The sequence below is a fragment of the Amblyomma maculatum genome, chromosome 11 (assembly GCF_055883805.1).
Source record: "Amblyomma maculatum isolate TAMU_Amacu chromosome 11, ASM5588380v1, whole genome shotgun sequence".
Classification (NCBI taxonomy): Eukaryota; Metazoa; Arthropoda; class Arachnida; order Ixodida; family Ixodidae; genus Amblyomma; species Amblyomma maculatum.
The window spans coordinates 163272905-163295156 of NC_139354.1; the positions used below are offsets into that span (position 1 = coordinate 163272905).

The window sequence follows — 22252 nt, forward strand, 5'->3', positions numbered from 1 at the left end:
AGAAGTAGGTGGTTGGATAATTAGGATACCGGTAAGCTGTCTAAGGAGACGAAAGATTTGATTAAGAAACGCCAGAGTATGAAAGCTTCTAATCCAATAGACCAGATAGAATTGGCAGAGATATAAAAGCTAATCAATAAGCGCAAAGTGGTCGATATAAGGCAGTATAACATGGAGAAAATTGAGCATGCTGTAAAGAACGGCAGAAGCTTTAAAGCGGTGAAGAAGAAATTAGGCATAGGCAAAAATCAGATATATGCGGCAAAGGACAAGGCTAGCAATGTCATCACGAATATGGACATCAAGCAGATTTTGTTTTCAGTATGCGGGATTCCATGAAATGCTAGATTGTATTTACGGTGCCTCCATTCAAGATCATTTAATTGATCCCTCAGAGTTTGCACTTCTACTGCGTGATTCTGTTCAAGTTTTTGTACCTTAGCTTTAATTTCCTTGATCTCTGTGTCATGACGTGCAGTGTCAGCAAGAATTTTGTCGTATTTGTCAGACATGAGCTCTACAGCTTGCTCAATGTTTAGAACGGTATCCTTCAGGCTCAGAAGCACTCCAAGTTTCTCCTGTATATCTGCAAGGACGAGACTAAGCTGAGGGACTTCATCTGCTGATTTCTCTAGCGTAGCTGCCTCTGAAACGCTGTTTTTTTTGGTCCGCCTCGTGTTCGCCCTACTCGGCATGTCTGGCAGCGCCATGCCGTTCTCATCGTTTACCTCATGGAATTGAACTGAGATTCGTTGACTCCAGAGCATTTCCCTAAGTGATATATATAATTACAGTCACTGCATGTCCAGTAGGGATCTTCTTTGTCCAGTTCTGTCGTACATAACAAGCATCTCAGTTCATCAGTCATGTTCACAACCCTATTGTCTGGCAGCAGCAGGACACACACAATAAATATAAAAATAAAAACAAGCCTAAACGGCGCAAGTAAAACAAAACTGACCTGCGAAGGTGAAAAATTGTCGACTTAGCGCAGCTGCCAACGTGCGCCTGCCGCGGCCAGAAACGAAAAGCTCGCGGGTGCGTCCGCTATATAGTCCGTGATGCAGGTGGGCGTGACTTCAGGAAGGCCTCAGGTTGGCTTCACCACGTTGATAAGGCCATCCGCTTTGCTCCTGGCTTTGTCCCCGGTAGTCGGCTGATATAGCTCTGTGGTAGGATGCGGAATGCCGTCCGCTGGTCTGCGCTGCTCAAACATTCGACGAACACTGCGAAGGTGAAAAATTGTCGACTTAGCGCAGCTGCCAACGTGCTCCTGCCGCTTCCAGAAATGAAAAGCCAACTGATGAGAAGAGAGAAGTCGCTGATGAGAAGAGAGGAGTCGCTGGAGAAAGATTTGATGTTGGGAAAGATTGAGGGTCGCCGGAGAAGGGGTAGGCAGCGAACGCGATGGTTAGATGGCATCCTCGAGGCACTGCAGATGAAGTTATGTGATGTTAGGAAGATAGTGAGAGACCGGAAAGCATGGCGTGACATGGTCCATAGGGTCACGAAGAGAGTGACACGACTGAACGACTGAACTGAACATTAAGAGATAGGAAGCGTGCAGAGTGGGTCAGAGAAATAACTTAAGTTACTGACATTCTAGTGGAAATCAAGAAGAAATGGGCATGGGCAGGACATGTAGTGCAAAAAGAGGATAACCGATGGTCGCTTAGGGTAACAAACTGGATTCCAAGGGAAGGAAAGCGTAGCAGGGGCGGCAGAAAGATAGGTGGGCGGATGAGGTTAAGAAGTTTGCAGGGGTCAAGTGGATGCAGCTAGCACAGAACCGGATTAATTGAAGAAATATGGGAGAGGCCTTCGCCCTGAAGTGGGTATAGTCAGGATGATGATGATGACCTTTGCATTTGATGATACCGGGGGAGCTAGTGAATGATATTGCTTGCAGGCTGCCAACCTTGACATCTCAGGCACATGCTGCTTACGATAAAAAGTCAGAACAGGTTAGGTGGGAAAAGAACCATTGCAAAGTACAGTAGTGGACTTTTTTTTTTTCATTTCAGTCACCCTAGTTTTGTTTTTTTATTTGTGGCTTCTTCTTGGTGCCAGTGTAATTTCACATGGTTGTCTTTCCTGCCTTTCTAGATTAAGCTGTAGTGTGCAGTTCAAAGTTGTTTTGAAGCTTCATTGAGTCGTACAATGTCTCAGTGATATGCATTATTTTCATGGTCCATGCCTCTTCAAAAACAAAACAGTTCTATTCCTCTGTCTTTGCATGTTGGGTGGGCATAGGCAAACAAAAAGTACCACATTCTCAAAAATTGTGGAGAACATAATGCTTTTGATCCAAAATTTTGCTTTCTTTCTCCTTTTTGCAGCCCTCGCATTTGCATTGAGCTTTCTCTCTTTTATTGTAATCTTGACGTGTGCTCTCAAGATTAAATGGAAGACTTTCATTTCATCACCCTCATTCATTGGATAGATGTATGCTACCCAAAATCTTGACCCTTGTGCTCTTCACTGAAAGAAATCAGTTTTCAGCACATTCACCTTCCATTTACTTTTGATGACACATTCCTGATAATAATAATGATAATAATAATGATAATGAGTAAAAAAATATAAAGGTTGGCATTACTAAAACTGTATAAGGGCCAGTGCACGGCAGATAGAAGCAAGAGTGCGTATAATAATGAGCTATGTAATGCCAGAACACAGCAATTGTTGGTAGTTATATGATTCAAAGAGCTTCAATATTACATTGACTCACAAGGGGCAGCTTTCCATCAAATAGTTTGAGGCCTGTGGGGCACAGAATAAGAAGGCATATCCACTCTCCACTGTCTAACTAAGATTACGAGAAAAAAGAAACATTGCATTCATTTATCACAAACTATGTAAACTGTGCCTATCTTTAACTTTTGGCTTCTCAATGTTGGCTGTTCTTTCTGAGCAAGCAGCATTGAACATTGCTAGCTTTCATAATATGTCACCACATCTACCATGCCCTCTCTGTCTACACCAAGGGAAACCAGAGAACCACGAAGTCATCTTGTACCTCGATCAAGTCTGCTTTATTGTTAGTCCATTATAAGCACATTGAGATACACATACAGAAGTATACAGATGCATTTGTGAGCTGACATGACAAGGTGCGATCTACATAAGTGTGATCTAGGTTATATTACTGCGAACCTTTATTTTCAACAGCTGCCAGCATGTGGCCCTATCGCTGTAATTGCTGCGAACAGACTGATCTTGTGCTCTCTGTCTGTTCATGCTCAGTATCGAGACATCCACCTTTATCGGAAGCACTTCAGGGATCCGTGCAAATCTAGTTTGTAAACCGTGAGACTTCTTTAAAAGACCTTCAAGCAGGTGCTTTTTAAGACATTCACCAGTGTCATCAAAAAAGTTGGGCGGTTAATGCAGGCCTCATATCTTCAGCTTTCAGTCACTTCACCACTCCTTGCTAACTCTGCCATGTCTGACTACACCAGGGGAAGCTGCAGAACTATGAACTATTATTTAAGAGAGCTTGTTCCTGGGTTACATTCTATTCTTAATATTCAAAGGTGTGAATAATACGGGACAAACACAGCAAAGACAACGGGACAAAGCGCCACTTCCAGCTAGTTTATTGAACGCACGAAACATGAATATACAGGCTTTATCGTCACATTTGCAGACACGTCACCTAAGATCAAATTTAATGTGATAACCCAAGGTCAAGAAATTTATCTTCTGCTGTGTACAGAGCAATTGATGTGTCACTTATGCATGAGCTGGCTTTCTTTTTGATATAAAATGCTTCAATCAGTTCCCGAGCTGTCCTGTCCTTACTTTTACCAAGAATGCTCACGCTAGAATAACATGGCATACAATCACAGGACAAGCACTCTGTAATGTGCTTCGGTAAACGCGTGCCTTCTTTCATTCATTCCACATTTCGTTCATGCTCTCTTGTTCGCTCATTTATACATTGGCCAGTCTTTCCTGTGAAGGAGATAGGACAGACTGGCTCGCAAAATTTGATCTTAGGTGACGTGTCTGTGCATGTGACGATAAAGCCTATATATGTATGATAAACTAGTTCAAAGTGGCGTTTCGTCCCATCGTCTTCATTGTGTTTGTCCCGTGTTATTTGCACCTTTGAATATTAAGAACCAGCATAATTGTAGAGAGCTGGGAGTTATTGCTTCTCCAAGTGTGTATGGCCTTGAAATGTTTCTTTTTTTCTGCATGCAAACAATGTTTGGCTGAATGGCTGTCTTGCATGCGATTGACGTGTTGTATGTACTGTTCAAAGTGCTCAAGGGGTGTCGTGCCCTTTTGTGCCGCCAGCAGCGTGAACTGTGTTTCTCTCATTGCATTCTTTTATGTTCCGTACATGGTATGTCTGACTCAATGCGGGCACTCTTTAGTGCAGATATGTAGTGTATACACTCAACTTAGGACAGGTCTCTGTACAAGTGCTTCCCCATAGCTTGAGAGCTGACAATTGAAAAAAAGAAAAGATGCCACACACTTTTCGTGGAGGTGACAAACATTGCCTGCGGCTATCATTGTTATAATTTTCTTCCGTGCCTGCCATCACTTGAAGCAGACTTCAGATGCTGACACCAAGCCCATCACTTTTGGTCTCTTCTGCTTGAGGGTAATAAATTTGTAGGAATTTCACACACATTGGTTGGAAGCAAAGATGACTTTATTCATCACAGTGGTGACAAGTGGGTCCAAAGACCAGTGACAGCAGCAGTGGTCTGCACTAGGCTCCAGATAGAGTGTGAAGTAGCTTCTGCAGAATACATAGATGGAAAACTGAAGGGAAAGATGCTGCTTTCGCGAAGAGCAGCCACACTCCACAGAAATAACAAAAGAATAGCGCGGTCCTCACTTGAGTGTATGCTATTTAGAAACAAACCTTTAGGGCAAACTTTTGCACAGAGCATTTCTTCCTATAAAGAGTGATGCAGTTTTAAAAATGTTGGCATTTTAAAGCAGCATTTGGATACCAATGTTCATTTCTGAGAGTGGAGCTTTAATTATTGTTCATTTGGATAGTTACAGAAAGGGCCGTTAGTATATTTGCATGTGTGCATGATTTTAACAGCTTTGCTGTGTCATGCACAGGGAGTACTGGTGCAAGATTTCTAGGAATGGAGAGTTCTCATGAAGGTGCTTTGTTAGGTCTAGTTGCTGAAGATACATTTACAAGCAACACAGAGGCTTTGCAAAAAATGATATTTCCTTTTGCCTATGTTTGGGAGGTGGTGAAGGTGTGGCAATCAATGAGAACATAGTTGGTGTGCTATGCTTTGCAGGCATCGGGCCATCAACATTTTCTTGACTGTCTACAAGGACCTCTGGCTTCAAGAGGAAAATGTGGGCCAGGAGCAGCTCATTGATGACCTCACTGTAAGTCGATTGTATTTCAAGCCTGTCGATGATCTAACAGTAAAGGAACACCTGACCTCTTGGGGTTTGCCAGTTTTGTCTTACTAAGTTGATGCCATTGTCACAAGGAGGATTTTTCAACGGCAATCAAACCAGCATGCTTGCTGTAAAGGGAGCCTCATTGGATTACACAATGCATTTCACAGTTCCAGAGTCCTCATTTAGCAGTGCTTTGTCAAATTAAAATAATGTGCAGAGGTCCCGCTTTGTGTTGTGGTACAGCAACCGTTCTGTTGTTGCCATTGCTCATCTTTTATGTGGATTACAGTAGAATCTCGGTGATGAGAATTTCACAGACATGCAAGAAAATTCGTATCTTAAAATTTGTACCATTAAAATGAACAAAAATAAGTATGCCAAAGCATGGGAAAGGCATTAACATCGATCTTTTTACAGCCAGGGGTTTATTACGCTGGCATAGGCGCAGCAACGCCACTCACGACCCCAGTGACACTGGTGATGTGCAGGCCATGTGCCTCCGCAGACTGTCGTGGCATGTACAGCACGACAGGAGATCGCGACATGTGGACCACGCGGCGCCGCAGACTACTCGTGATGCTTGCAGCATGACTAGCGATCGTGAATTGAGTGGTGTGTGGGCCATGCACACTCGCCACGTGCGCTGCCACCGACTACTCTTAGTGCACATGGCACGTCTGGGGGGTTGTGTCATTGGCGATTTGTGGGCCGCACACTGCTGCAAACTTTTTATGCTGCGTACAGTATGATCGACAGGAGATCACAACGTTGGCGACGTGTAGGCTGCATGGCGCTGCAAACTACTCGGATGTGAACCGCGTTAACGCATGATCTGAACCGCGTTAACGACTGGTGTAAAACGTGGCTGATGACCTTGAACACTTCCAAATGTAACATAATTTCTTTCTCACGAAAATCAGCGAATTCGAATTTTTTCTGCCACAATAATAATGTTACATTGGCTCGGAATACGCGGTACAAATACCTAGGTGTCCACCTCACTCCAAATCTTTGTTGGGCAGATCATATAGAAACCATTTCTGCTCACGCTTCCAGGTCATTAGGATTTCTTCGCCGCAACCTACAAAACACTACGTCTCATGTCCGTAGATTAGCCTACATAACTTTTGTTCGTCCGCTCCTAGAGTACGCTTCCTCTATCTGGTCACCTCATCAGCAATATTTACTAGAGAAGTTAGAAGCAATACAAAACAGGGCTTGTCGTTTCATCTCGCTTAATTATAATTTCCATTTCAGCGTAACCCAGCTCAAGCTTGAACTTTCACTTCATCCGTTAAATGTCCGTCGTGATATCGCCCTTCTATCTCTTTTTCATAAATACGCCCATGGCACTCGGTCATCCCTAAGTCATCTACAACGTCCCTCCTACCTATCGCATAGATTGCATAACGACTACAGCTATGCTCGCATTTACGGCAGTTCTAACGCTTTTAACTTCTCATCACTCCCGCGCGCCATCCGCCTGTGGAATGATCTTCCGAATAGCATTGCATCCCTCCGCAGTCACGAAGCGTTTCTCGAAGATCTACTAAAGCACTGCGTTGATAACGCTTAGCATATCATGTACGTTCCCGTCATTTATGTAACTATTCCTTGAAGGGGCTTTTTTCATGCGCAGTAGTTCTGTGGCAGTAGTTCTGTGGCAATCTACATTTTTTCTTTTTTTGCATCTTCTCACTTGCCTTATATGATTTGTGCTTAGTAGTTCTTATAACTCGCTCTGCGTTGCGATATATTGTTTATAGATTTGTATAATTACCACTGTTTTCCTGTACTTGCGATTGTGATTTTGTTTTTTACCGACTTTGCGGATATCTTTGTGTTTGTCCCCCCTTACACAATGCCTCTCTGGAGGCCTGTAAGGTATGTGTAAATAAATAAATAAAAATAAATAAATGTGTCCAGCGCGGTTGGCGATCGCGGAGTCAACAATGTGACGGCAGTATGTAGTGCTCAAGGCCGTGGTTGCAGTTCGCGCATTCGTATCATCCGCAGTGACGCAGATGAGTCTTTGAAACATGCAAAATTTTGCACATTGTGCATAATTTACTCCAGCTGGGGAATTTCACTTATTCGAATTACCGATATTCTACTAAATGCAGCTTGTGCAAAGCTGCTCTGCATCAAAAGCAACCTGACTTTCATGCAAAATCTTGCTTCTCGGCTCTTTGGGTAAGGTCAAAAACGGGCTTGATGATGGTAAAAACTGCTGCGTTTGTTTTTGTCTAGTGCTGAGGCATGCAATATCCTAAGTTTTCAGCCAGTCAACTTTGGGGGGAATAGTATTTTTCAAAGCAGCATGGGTAGAACAATTACAATAATTCTGGAATTCAGGATTTCTACGTGATAATGGGGCACCTGGGGGATAACACTCTGCATTTATCGCTTGTTGAGTTCCTTAGAAGCTGATGCATTGAAAGGAAAGCTTCCTAAGAAAGAGTAGGTCTCAAAGGAAACAACCGGAGGACAACGGTTATGTTGGCATACATGCGAAAAATAATGTTCCTATCATAACCTACATGCATACGGTAGCTACTGGGTCCACACCCAGCACACACTGTTACAATTGATCAGGGCTCAGATAACAATCAAGAATTGTGTCATGGTAAATGATGCGAAAAAGGAAAGACAGTGCGACACAAGTACTCACTTGCAACTGAATAGTTTGTTCGGAAAAAACAGGAATAGAAAAGAGGGAGAACAAAAGCAAAACAAAATGCTGTATCAGGGATCCTAATCAAGATGTAAAGCAGAGAACACCGGCATAAAATAAGCACGCGGCAAACTCGTCACCAAGGTATGGAATTTGAGGGCTTGTTAGGGTCGTGCTGATACATGTGTCAATTGCTTTGCAATGTAATAGGCTATCTTAAGCTCGCTTGTGAATTGGCCTAGGTGTGTAGAAAGAACAGTGGTATACCGTATTTACTCGAATCTAGGCCGACCCCCTAAATTCAGACGGTCAGAAAAAAAGAAGAAGTTTACTCGAATGTAAGCCGAATGAAAAAAGGCATTGACTGGAACTATAACATGCATTTTATTGCGCTTGCGATGCTCATTGTAGCACGTCCAATGCTCACTCGCTGTCTTCGTCGCCATCGCTGTCCTTTTTGTCGCTGGTTTCCTCCCACAGCGCACTGTCTTCGCTTCCGTCCAGCGCGTTGGAAATACTGCACTTTCGGAAGGCCCGCACAATCAGTTCGGCCGGAATCTCCTCCCACGCCGTGGCGACCCAGTTCACCACTTGGCTAAGCGAAGCACGCTTGATGCGCCCGGTCGGTGTGAGCTGGTGATCTTGCATTGTCAGCCAGTCGTTGTAGTGCTTCCACAGCCTATCCTTAAATGGCTTGTTGATGGCTATGTTGAGCGGCTGTAGCTGGCTCGTCATACCTCCGGGGATTATCGCAATGTCCGTACCGCTATCCGAAAGCACTGACTTTACGGCATCTGTCAAGTGGCCGCGGTAGGAGTCGAGAACCAGGAGCGACTTCTTGAACAACAGGGCCCCAGGACGGCGTTGCCAAACGGTCTTCACCCAGTCTTCGACAAGGGCACCACTCATCCATCCATTCTCATGGACGCGCACAAAGACGTTTTTAGGGAAAACTTCTCCAGCTGGAAGCGTCTTCCGCTTAAATATTGTTACGTGGAAGATCTACAGTCTGAAAGCTCTCCGCACAGCTAACGTTGATGAGGGCACTGATTTCACCACACTCAGCGTCGTCGTCTTCTCGGAGTCTGTTGCACTCCTTCATCCTCATCACGAACAGCGAATACAGCTAAGTAACACTACCCCCTCGCGGGAAAAGCACAGTCCCGGTGCGGTCTATGTTAGCGAAATAGAACGTTGATAATAGGGCTTTAGACGGGACACATGTACTATTTCGGAGGTTGGAGCTGTGGACGGAGACTTCGGAACCACAGATTCAACTTCGTAGGTGACGTCCACAGATTCAACTTCGTAGGTGATGTCGGTCACGGGGCGCAAAACACGGTAAGGGCCAGCGTAACGGGGCAAAAGTTTTTCACACAAGCCCACTCGACGGCATGGGAGCCACAACAAAACAAGAGATCCAGGAGTGTAGTGGACATCACGGTGGCGGCTGTCGTACCGGATCTTTTGGGAGTCTTGGGATGCAGAGAGCCTGGCATGAGCTATCCGGCGGGCATCATGAGCGGGGGTGACGGCATCACTGATGTAAGTACTGGTGGCGTCTGCCGCGGGTAGGGAGGTGTCGAAGGGTAGTAACGGTTGTCGGCCAAATAATAAATAAAATGGGGAGTATCCAGCGGTAGAATGGACAGATGAATTGTAGGCGAATGTGACAAAGGGGAGATGAACGTCCCAATCTCGATGGTCGTCAGATACATACATGGCCAGCATGTCTGTGAGGGTACGGTTTAGACGTTCCATGAGGCCATTGGTCTGGGGGTGATATGCGGTGGTGAATTTGTGGCGGACGGAGCACGAACGGAGAATTTCGTCAACCACTCGCGACAGGAAACAGCGGCCACGGTCAGTTAGTAGTTCACGAGGAGCACCATGATGAATAATTACGTTTTCTAGAAGGAAGTCAGCGACGTCTGTGGCGCAGCTAGTCAGGATGGCTCGGGTAATAGCATACCGAGTAGCGTAATCGGTGGCGACGGCGATCCATTTGTTCCCCGAGGCGGAAACTGGTAAGGGGCCAAGGAGATCAACGCCTATACGGGAAAACGGGTCAGTTGGTATGGGTATCGGCTGCAGATGACCTGAAGGCAAAATTGTGGGCTTCTTCCGACGCTGACACAGTTCACACGCGGCAATGTACTGCTGGACAGAACGGTAGAGCCCCGGCCAGTAGAAACGTCGGCGCAGGCTGTCGTATGTGCGAGAGACACCCAAGTGGCCAGCTGTGGGAGCATCATGGAACTGTTCAAGGATGGTGGAACGCAGGTGTTGTGGAACGACGAGCAAAAGGTCTGTGCCATCTGGTCGCATATTACGTCGGTATAGGGTGTTCTCGTGGAGCACAAATAAGGCGAGAGATGGGTCAGGGCGGTCGGAGGTAAGACGGAGGATAATGGAATGCAGAGAAGGATCTAGGTGCTGCTCCTTGGCAATGTTAGCAAAGGCGGAGACAGACAAGACACATGCATCATCGTCAGAGTCTGTAGGACTAGGGGAGTCGACGGGATGACGTGACAAACAGTCTGCATCTTGGTGAAGCCGGCCGGACTTGTAGACGACGGAAAAGGTGTATTCTTGTAATCGTAGCGCCCAGCGCCCCAAACGGCCAGTAGGATCTTTGAGAGAGGAAAGCCAGCACAAGGCATGATGGTCTGTTATCACAGTAAAATGGCGGCCAAACAAATAAGGGCGGAATTTCGTAATAGCCCAGACAAGCGCCAGACACTCTCGCTCTGTAATAGAATAATTTTGTTCGGGTGTTGAGAGGAGGCGGCTGGCATACGCAATCACCCTTGTACGGCCGTGTTGTTGCTGACCGAGAATAGCTCCTATTCCATGACCACTTGCGTCGGTACAGAGTTCAGTATTGGCGGAAGGGTTGAAGTGGGCCAAGACTGGTGGAGTAGTTAGAGCAGCAATATGATGTAGGGCGGCAGTTTTCGCCCATCAGCCATGCAACATAACATCACGGTAAAACGTTGCTTCTCGTACCCAGCAGTTCTGACTTATACCTGTTTTGCGCCCTTTTCATTCACTGTGAACGCTACAGGCATGTCAAAACAGACTGGGGTCTGGTCGGCGTTACCGATTTGGCCCAGTCTGTAGTCCTCCTCCAACCGCTTCTTGATAACAAAGCGCTGGAATGCGACCAGCTTCTCCTCAGTCAGGGGGTAGGTTTTGGCACACAGAAGTCCTCCGTCGCAAGCTGAACCCGAAACGCTTCATGAAGCGAGTGACCCAGCCCCTGCTGGCCTTAAATTGGGTCCGTCCAACGCCTCTAACGTTTGCGATCTCCCTCGCCTTCGCATGTATAATCTCCGTCGTCACGGGCATTGCACTTTTCCTTTGCTTCCTGATAAAATCAGCGACATCCTTCTCCACCTCGTGGTGTCGCCCGCTCTTGGGTCCAGTGAAGGCCATTCGCTTTGCAGCGCAGTCGAAAAGCTCATTCCGCTGCTTGCGCCATCGGCGCACATTTTTTTCATCCACGCCGAAGTCATGCTGAGCTTGTAGGCTTGATTCTTCTCCGCCTCTAAAACTACTTTCCGCTTAAAAGCCGCAGTGTAATGGTATCGCTTGGTGGGAGCCATCGCGCCGCGAACACGACTGCTTTTTCGAGGGCACGCAGAGACGCACACAAGGAAACATGAAACGACGAGACCTTGGTGCAACGTTCACAAAAGCAAAATGGAGCCTGCAAACCTGCAAGCTTCAAGCAGTAGCTGCGAGATGGCGCTACATGTCTAGCGGTTGCAGGCAAACCGCATCCTCGAATCTAAGCCGACTCCCGACTTTCGTAACCAATTAAAAAAAAAAAAGTACCGGCCTAGATTCGAATAAATACGGTATTCAATTTTTGGCACACATCGTTTGCGTTTTCCTAATTTTTTGCGATTCCAGCAGGGGTCGGCGAGGTTAGGAGTTGTCATGACCAAAAGAAATCTTGTACTCTATGCGATGTGTATTTAGGCCAATTTGTCCAATGTAAGCGTGGCCGCAGGTCGTAAGAATTTAAACATTTTTGCGACCATCAACATATCTGTTTACATGTTTGACGCCACACACTTTGTTGACAGAATGGGAAGTAGCATTCATCTGTTTTTGAGCAGAAGCACAAGAGCCTTGCGGAGACAGAAAACATCGACATCGTAACGTCCATTCACTTTTTTGAACCAATGAGAAGTTCTACGTGCATACGGGATTTTTCTTGGTGGCGCTTGGAGGAGGCCGTGGATAATGGAATTAGCGAGTCTTTCACGAATACCTGAGAAGGCAGCTTCGAGGAGTACCGATGCTTTCAGCCTAGCAACCTGGTCCTCAAAAGCATTTTTAGAATTATGCATGCATGATTTTACGAGGGCCTACCGCAGACAAGAAACTGCAACCCTGGTTTCAGTGTTTGTAATTGTGTGGAAGAGTGATTATTTAGAGAAGTTAAGAAATTCTGGGAGTGAAATGCCAGCAGATGTGATCAGGGAAAAAGTGAGAGTGGACGACCTGCAAAAAAAAAAAGAAAACCTGCTGGTTCTTAACGTCCGCAACCGCCATGGCTCACGCTGCGCCGCACGTTCAGCACGACAAGTAAGGAGGACTCTAGCAAAAGAAGAAAAAAAAGGATTGCAGCTTCTTAACGCCCGCAGCCGTCATAGCATACGCTACGCCGCATGTTCATCACGACGGCAAAAATGAAAAAAAAAAATGAACCAATGAGAAGTTCTACGTGCATACGGGATTTTTCTTGCTGGCGCTTGGAGGAGGCCGTGGATAATGGAATTAGCGAGTCTTTCACGAATACCTGAGAAGGCAGCTTCGAGGAGTACCGATGCTTTCAGCCTAGCAACCTGGTCCTCAAAAGCATTTTTAGAATTATGCATGCATGATTTTACAAGGGCCTACCGCAGACAAGAAACTGCAACCCTGGTTTCAGTGTTTGTAATTGTGTGGAAGAGTGATTATTTAGAGAAGTTAAGAAATTCTGGGAGTGAAATGCCAGCAGATGTGATCAGGGAAAAAGTGAGAGTGGACGACCGGCAAAAAAAAAAAGAAAACCTGCTGGTTCTTAACGTCCGCAACCGCCATGGCTCACGCTGCGCCGCACGTTCAGCACGACAAGTAAGGAGGACTCTAGCAAAAGAAGAAAAAAAAGGATTGCAGCTTCTTAACGCCCGCAGCCGTCATAGCATACACTACGCCGCATGTTCATCACGACGGCAAAAATGAAAAAAAAAAAAAAAACTGCCGCTACTGCGTCCGCAGCCGCGCACGTGCAGCGCGACACGCCATGGACACCCATCGCACATCAACTGCCGCGCGCAGAGCGTTCCCAACACACACTGGAGAAAGCATCTGCCACGGGCTGAGCTAGCTGGCTTGTCCGTGCATGTGTAGTGCGTGCTGCTGCGAACGAAGACCGAAAGAGACAGAGGAAGGGGAGAGATAAAGCTCGGCAGCTTTATCTCTCCTTGCGCTTCGCTCTATCGCGTTTTTCTCCTCTCCTGAACACCACTGCTGCATTGGTTCCCTCTCGTTCCTTCACGCACATGGCTTGTAAACGTCACGTGCTGGCGCAAGGCAGCGCGAAGTGGTTCTTGTTGGGGATGATGAAAGGTGGGATCGGTGCATTCAGCTGTCTCTTCAGGGACGAGGGATCACCCCTGTTGCGCCGAATTAAAGGGAGGGATCACTGCAGATGCGGGCGCCTTTGGGAAAGGGTGCGGTGCTGTCCTAGACCAGCCATCGCTGAACTATGCCCTTTCATTCCTTCCGTGCGTGGCTTGAAAATGTCACGCGGCAAACGGCTGATGATGCGATCGTCATTGGGGAAGGTGCACCGTCCAATGCATGATGCGGAGTTAGATATATGTAACGAGCGGCGAAATTGAGTTCGATATACGACGCAGCTTTCCTATACTTTTACATGGGATTTTCAAGGGGATATTCCGTGAGTTCGATATAACCAAAATTCGAAAATTCCGGTTCCGATATATCCGGGTTCGACTGTGTCTGCTTCATAGTTTCAAAACCACAAGTTTGCGATGTCAGACAAATAGAACATGACGGTGAGTTAACGCTGTCATCCCACTTATTGTAGGCACTCACTCGTTTGTAGGAAGTCAGCCAGTCCTCCACGTCTGTGTCATCCATGCTACTGAAGATGGGTGGATCGAGCTGACGCGCTGGCCCTGAACAGATGATGGTGTTGGGGACAAGCGGACCAGGTTGAGCCGTGGTGTTAGTCATAGTGGCAGAGCTGGTTATGGTGCGACCGCGAAGCTCCAGGATGAGAAAAGGCGGCACCTCCACCAAGTGTAATGAGGCGGATTAAGCAATTTACACCGCAGTAGTTTTACTAACACGTTGCTGCGGCCAAAACCCGCGTTTCTCAGAGCGGGCGCAAGCTTCTTTATCTTCGCCACTTAGTCGTTTTCTTTAACGTCTCGTTTTCCTCTTCTTGCAAATCCAACTATCCGTCCTACACAGCATTAATCTGCTGCCTCTCTACCCAAGATGTATGAAATTCTTGATCATAAAACAAGAATGCAGGCGTAAATTCTGTCACTACGCTTTCCGATGTCCATATCGCGAAAGCTACCTCCGGGAGTCGCTTGCCCCAATAGCAGTGGGAGGTGCAGTAGTTGACAATTGTCTCTTTGACTGTGGCATTGTGACATTCGACAAGCTGTCCAGCAGATCTGTAAGGGACACTGTGCCGCTCCTGTATGCCCCAGTGTTGCAGAACTCTCTTCCAGATCTTGCTGACGAAGGGTTTATCGTTATCGCTGGAGATGGAAAGAGGTGCACCATCTGGAGAGAGGTGCACTGCTGGAGAGAATTTTCACCATCTTATCAACGATGACCCTTAAAGTTGGTGCCCGCAAAGGACAAAGCTCGATAAACTTGGTTAATATGTCCAGAACTACCAGGAAATACTTGCGTTGCCGAGGGGATCTGGGCAGTGGGCCTATCAAATCTACACTGAGGTGCTGCATGTATGAGGATGCCTAAGTGCTGTCCATAAGTCCCTTTGGCATCTGGCAATGAGGCTTGAAGAGCTGGCATTGCTGGCACCCTCATATGTAGCGAGATATATCAGAGCGCACTCCCAACTAAGTGAAGCGACTCTCGACACATTTTAAGATTTTGAAGGAGCCTGGATGTCCACTGAGTGCTCCTGCTTAAGTACCTATTCCCGTAGAGAAAGCGACAGTGTTGTGGCTTTTCTTTTCTTGGCCAAATCTAAGACCATTTTTGCCCTTTTGGGGTCATCTGGTAGTTATCGCTTCAAGTTACCACACCAGCTGCTGCAACAATGGGTCTTTCTGTTGCTCATGCTTCAGTTTTGCATAGTCAGGTAGGGGTCAAGTGTCAAGGAGGTCAGCTGAGGAAACGTCCGCAAAATGAAGGGTGTGCTGTGGTTCCTCATGTTCTATCAGAAATTATTGTTCTGCTGAACTTAAAAGCACTGGTTCTGGATGGCCAGTGGGTAATCTGCTCAAGGATTTGCTGGGATGTTTTCTTGGCCTCGACGATACCCAATTGTTCGATTCAGCCCCTGCAGTCGCAAAACTCATCCTCGCTTCTAACCTGACATCTGCTCATGTTGAGCATCCATGCCAGTGATCACAATGAATCTCAAAAGACGTAAACTCAAATTATGGTCTGAAGTTTTGCACAGCCCACATGACTGCCGAAATTCCCATTCTTCTATTGTGTAGTTCTGCTCTGCTCCGGTTAGGGTTCTGCTTATAAACGGGACTGGCCGAAGTAAGCCATCCACCTCCTGAAGTAGAACCGCCGCAATGAATGCGCCACTAGCATTGGTTTCGAGAACGAAAGGTCTGTTTAGATTTGGTAGGGCAACAGCCACCTCGCCTTCCAGTGTAGTCTTCAGCACCTCAAAGGCTATTTGCTGCTCAGCCCCCCACAACCAGTCTGCACCTTTCCTCAACAGTGCCTTGTCGAAGAATGAAGGTATGAAATTCCTGTAATAGCCAACTAGGCCCAAGGACATTTGGAATTCTTTGACGGTATAAGGCAGAGGAAACTGAGAGACAGCCTGCACCTTGTCTTGGTCTGGTGTGCACTCACCAGGTATTATGTGGCCGAGGAACTTGCGAGTCTGCTTGCAGAAAGAAACCTTTGCCGGGTTGACTGAGAGGATGGCCCTGTCAATCCTATGCAAAACCTCTGCAATGGGGTCCAGATGCTCAGCCAATGTGTCAGAGTAGATAAGAATGTCGTTGAAGAAAGCCATGCAATAGGTATGCTTGATTCCCTCTAGCAGTTTGTCCATCAAAGACTGAAACGTTGCTGGCCCTCTAGCCACTCCGAATGACATCTGCTTAAACTGAAACATGCCCTTGTGGCATATGAACGCAGTCTTGTGAATGTTTTCTCTGGTGCTACAGGCACTTGGAAAAACCCTTGTGCAAGGTCAAGACTCGAGAACCATTTGGCACGCCCCAACTGTACGAGGGCCCAGTCAGTATGAGGCGTTGCGAGCCTAGGTACATATGTCCCAGTGGTACCCATCATTCTTTTTCTGCACAAGGACTGAAGCACTGGCCCATGAGCTTGTGCATGGTTCGATTAGGTCTTGCTCCAGCAGCTCTTGTATGCCCTGTTTTATTACTTCACGCTTTTTGTGTTTACTGGGCTCAGTTTGCAACGAACTGAACAGTGGTCACCTGTATCTATTTTATGAGTAATGAGAGACATGTAGCCAGAGTAGCTTTGGAACACATATTTATATTAACTGAGGATGGTTTCAATTAATTGCAAGAGTGGAAGCGTGGGCGAGTTGGTGATGGTTCGATTGGTGCATAGCGCTAGAAAGACAGGGACACAGCGAGACACAAAGGACGGGCGCTAACTTACAACTGAATTTTTATTGCAAGACCAGTGGTGGGTTAAGTGCCTTTTCTATTGACGTCAAAGACTTGTATTATTCTATACCCCAAGACAAGCTACTTTCATGCGTTGAAGAGTGCATCGACCATCATGGCGCCACAGCTTTCCAAAACGCCTCAGGGGTGTCGGTGCAAGGGTTCCTAGAACTGTTAACAATGTACCTTTCCTCAACGTTTTGTTCCTGGAATAGTACCGTTTATCTTCAAAAAACAGGAGTTCCTATAGGCTCTTGCATCGCACCAATTTTAAGCAATATCTTTCTGGCATCAGTGGACAGACAGTTAGATCAGATTCTGGATGGTTTTCCTGTCATAAAAATTTTTCGTTACGTAGACGACTATTTGGTTTTGATGAGTGTAGGCAGACCGGACGGTCACGCCACCGCACAACAAATCTTAAAATGCTTTAACATCGCCTTATCTCCCTTAACCATTACTCATGAGATGCCTGATGATCCTTCTATTCAATTTCTGGACATAAAACTGCACCTACAAGCACGTCGCACCTGCTGGTCCTATGAACCACGAAGCAAAAAACCGGTCCTTCCGTTCCATTCTGCTCATTCAAAAACGGTGAAACGTGCCATTGCTAATCTATGCCTCTCCAACGCGCTCCAAAAGACTTGTACGCACCATACTGAGTTTAGTTTTCTTAAACAGTGCAATAGGCTAAAAGAAGCAGGTTACCCGCCCTACCTTCTGGTATCCGTCGCTCAGAAATTGCTGAAGCATACACTATCTCATTTGAGAAAGGCTGATCCTAATGAACTTATTCCACAGAATGAAAAGAAAAACCAACAGAAAGTCACAGTTATCCCATATTGCCACACCCTTTCCCACAATCTAAAGAGGACAATGAGCCGAGCCAAAGTGCGGGTGGTGTTCTCCGCTCGTGACAAATTATCAAGCCTATGTAACTGTGTGAACCCTCGTGCTAATAAAGCCAAAAAATGTGGAAAGAATCATAAGAACCAATATGTCTCCTGTAAAAATAATGTAATTTATTCTATACCACTGAAATGCGGCCGGAAATATATAGGGCAGACCGGCAGATGCCTTAATGACAGGTTACGCAAACATAACAATGATGTCAGGAATGGTGTCAAAGGGCATCTTGCTTGCCACATTAATGAAAAAGAAATAGATGGAAAAACCAAGAAATGTCCCAGTTGTTATCCCGATTTTAAAAGGTCGGACGTCATTGATTGCCGCAAAGATCAGCTTACAAGGGAAATCATAGAGGCGTTCAATATTTCATTGCAAAAAGATATGTGCATCAGTGCTGCCTCAGTTTTTTTATCTGACAAAGAAATGCAATACCTGTCTGCTAATCTGTGAACGTGTTTGACGATAACGCTGTTTGATTACTTCCTATATTTTAACGCTTTTATGTCTCCCCCTCTTCTTTATCAAGAAAGTGCTTATATTGCCTGGTCTTGCAATAAAAATTCAGTTGTAAGTTAGCGCCCGTCCTGTGTGTCTCGCTGTGTCCCTGTCTTTTTAGCGCTACGCACCAATCGATTCAATTAATTGCTGTGTGGAATGGCCTTGCTGTCAGCTGTCTCTTGGCTACACTTAGTTTCGCGTGGACTGTGCTCTTCAAGAGCAAACAGCTCCTGCAAGGACGTAGCTAAGTCCTTATCCCAGTCTTCCATGACAGGATGTTGCTAGGCAACTCGCATGGAGCTGTCTTGAATATGGCCAGCAGCTGCAGTGCACTGGCGAGAGGGTCCATCCGCCGAGGCCTGTAACTACCGAGAAGTTCGCAAGGAAGCCTCATTCCCAACCATGTCATGGCAAATCGTCTCCAATAAGAGGAAGTGCTGTTTCCAGCTGCTACTCTGCCATCGGATGCTCTGCCATCGGATGCGGCAATGTACAAAGAGCATTGCCTCCGGCCAACCCACTGCAAGCTGGAGAATCTGCCTTTCTTCTCTGATACTGGCGCCACGTATTTTAGCTGCTTTGAAGGCTCATGTTCTCATCAAACTAACACTGGCGTCTGTGTTCAGAAGGGCGTAAAATACACTGTCGCTGATTAATACCTCGAGCAGAGTTTCTTTCCCATCGGTCGTCGCTAGAACTTGCAAGGAGGTTGCATAGCCGTTGGCCGGCACAACTGCTACACTCGTCAATTTGCCAGACAGTCTGCATGGAGGTGACCGACCTGATCACAACGGTAGCAGTGCGGTCTGCTTCATGACCTGCCTGGAGGACCTCTGCCACCACACCGGTGGAAGACAACAGTATCAAGTGGAGGCTTGGGTCATGTGATGCCCGGTGCGACAGCCGCCTTAGTTTGCTGAAGCTCGTTCGAATGTAATTGTGATGACGAATTCTGGTAACGCAAAACTGTCGGCATAGCCATGCAATGCTTATGCATTAAAACACATTGTTGAAATTTCCAGGCACCGAATAGTAAGGCTGAAACTTGCCGGTCTATCTGCAGATAGTGGTGTTCTGCCCAGGCCAATATTTGAGATGCAGAGGGCACCGTTCTTTCCATGTTGTCTTCCCCTACTTGGCTAGCACTGCTGTCAACCCATATGGAAAGATATCACAGGTCAAGACGATAGGACATAATGTATCATAATGTGCTAGAACAGCTAAGGATTCTAGAAGGCCCTCTGCGCAGTGGCATGCCTTTGCTTCCACCTTCGTCCCACTTTTTGTCTTTATCTGTGAGATGATAAAGTGGTTCTTACACATGGGCAGCTTCTTTCTGAAGCCAGCCTTTGAGGCCCCCAAAACGACTGCAGCTCCTTCTTGTTTGCCACTTCTGGAGCTTACTCGGTGGCTTCTACCTTGGCTGTCAAAAGACTTACGCCATCCTTTTTGATATGGTATGATGATGATGATTATGTTCATAGCTCCAGCCATGGTTGCCAGTCCACCAATACTATGCATGGCAGTTGTACAATGCAGGGGCACTAATACTGATGAATTGTGCATAAATATATAGTTCTGAATGCCATGCTGTGTGTGTATGTAGCTGTAAGAGAAGTAATAAAGGAGGGCATTGAGAAGAGCATAATCTGGGGCCGTATCCAGCGGAGGTTCCTTTCGGGAACCGTTCTCTTTCAAGATGACGTCAATTTGACGTCAGCAAGGCAGCAGGCGCCACCTCACGGCGAGGACGGGAAAGACAGCGGCCAATCAGCGATGGCGCCAGGTCGTAGGCGTGTCCACCACGAGCATGGGTTTTTTCTGGTACCAAATACTTGTACCAAAGTGGTGTTAAGCACGAAATAAATCTAATAATTACATAGTAATGCAAACTAGTGAATAATAGACTGAAATATTCTTAGAAGCATCCTGTTAACAACTGCCAAGCAATTGTGTCGGCTCATGAGTACCTTTCTTCGCCAAGTTCTTGTAAGTTCTGCCTTTCGCACAGAGGGGCAAATATCCTAAGAACGAGGTCTACAACACCCGTAGTATGCAGTCCGAATCACGCTAGCTCTTTGACGGAGGAGTTGCTGCCGCCGTTGCGGCTACGAACAAGCTGCTTGACACCGGCACCGCGCCGGCGCGTCCGCGCCTGCCTATGTAGTGGGGCAGTGTCCGTAGCCTTATCGGCCGCTCAAGCGTCGTGAGTATGCGCGACCTTTCCGTGAATAGCTGTCAATGTAGGACGCAGCCGATGACACATGGAATCCGACTGCACTCGACCCAGTCAGCCACCGTCTGCTCCCCTTCCGCTGATGTAGAAGGAGGCAAAACTCAGCCCGCACTTACGGACGCGTATTATTTGTCTCTATGACTGCCGGATTCAAATGGTCGCACTGCTGTTGACCGAGAGCTCCCGATCGCAAAGTAGCGATCGAATCGCGTAGAGCACCTTTGCTTCGTCCCCACTTTGCTTCGCGATCGGCACGCAGCCTTAGCCAGTGTTGCCGCAAAACCTCCTCAGACATGTAGAAGGCGTTGTCTCGTTTTTCTTTTTTTTTTTTACTGCGTCAGTTTACTAAACCTGCAAAGCGCTGCCCAAAAAACACACACACACACACACAATGGATACCATGGTCGTACTCAAGCAGCTGCGCGGCGCGGGCCGTCGCTCGACTACGGCCATGAGGCGCCACAGCGAGCGCAGGGCGGTTCCATCTCGAAGCAGACCAACTCGTCGCGGTTCCTGCGCCGGCCGGCAAGAAGGTTCCTTTCGGAGTGGTGGCCCCACCCCGTGACGTAGGCGAAAAACGCGGAGCCGCCTCCGGAAGTTTTGGGGGTCACGCCGGACGTGACGCAGCAACCAATTAGGAGCGGCGAAAGGAACCAGTTCCCGAATGGAACCGTCGCAGGATCTGGCCCCTGCACTCTTTCCATGTGGCCACACAAGGCATTGCGGTTCAGTATATAGGTACAGTTCAGCTCAGTTATTTGAAAACACTGCATATGACAATAAGGGACTGCACAGTGACATAGGATATGATTCGGCTGGGTCCCGAGTCTCACTTGTGACAAGTAGCAGTTAGAGGGCTGGCACATGGGGAAAGCAAAGAAGGAAGCATGGCCCACAGAAATTGCACGACACTGGATCAGAACAAGAACTGTCAAGCATCTTAGAATGAAAATTGTGCATGAAGAGAAGTACTTGTATGTGGTCTTCGCACTGGTCGCGCATACTCATTAGACTAGTTTTTACTGACAAAAATCCCCCATGTTAAACATTTAGACACAGTAAATGACATTTTGTTCTTGTGCACAAAAGTCAAGAAACACGCACAGACAAAAAACTTTATTTCACAGTGGCCCGTTTCAACTAATGTTGTCTCTGAGGTGAAAATGCACTTGTTGATTCGGCATATGTTTTAAGTTTTTTAAAGAAAGCAGCATTCTTAAACACCATCATCATCAGCCAGATTATACTCACTGCAGGACGAAGGCTTTTCTTCTATTCCTCCAATGCAGCTATGTGCTAGCTGCATCCATTTGACCCCTTAACCTCATCCACCCGCCTAATTTTCTGCTGCCCCCTGCTGACCTTAATACAACAGATAGACCTTGTGTATTGATAGCCATTTGGCTATGGGGCAGTGTCTGTTATAACATGTTAGTAGTAGCATGTCTTTTTTTTTTTCAAACTTCTAATATTGCTTGTTATGTATTTAACTATTGCTCTGTGTGAAGCCTGTGTGATGACATTGCCTTGCAATGTAACTCAGGGGATGAACTGCAAAAAATGATTGTTGACCTAGACATGAATAGCAGAAAGGTAGGCTTGAAGATCAATATGCAAAAGACTAAGGTAATG

General features: G+C 46.6%; 1 protein-coding gene across 1 annotated transcript in view; it reads left to right on the forward strand.

Moving 5' to 3' along the window:
* The window catches only part of RyR (Ryanodine receptor), a 1181579-nt gene that overhangs the window by 914112 nt on the left and 245215 nt on the right, over positions 1–22252 (forward strand). The window contains exon 88 of the mRNA XM_084584752.1: positions 5286–5379. Within this exon, the coding sequence (XP_084440878.1) occupies positions 5286–5379 (94 nt within the window). The remainder of the gene's footprint in view (positions 1–5285; positions 5380–22252) is intronic.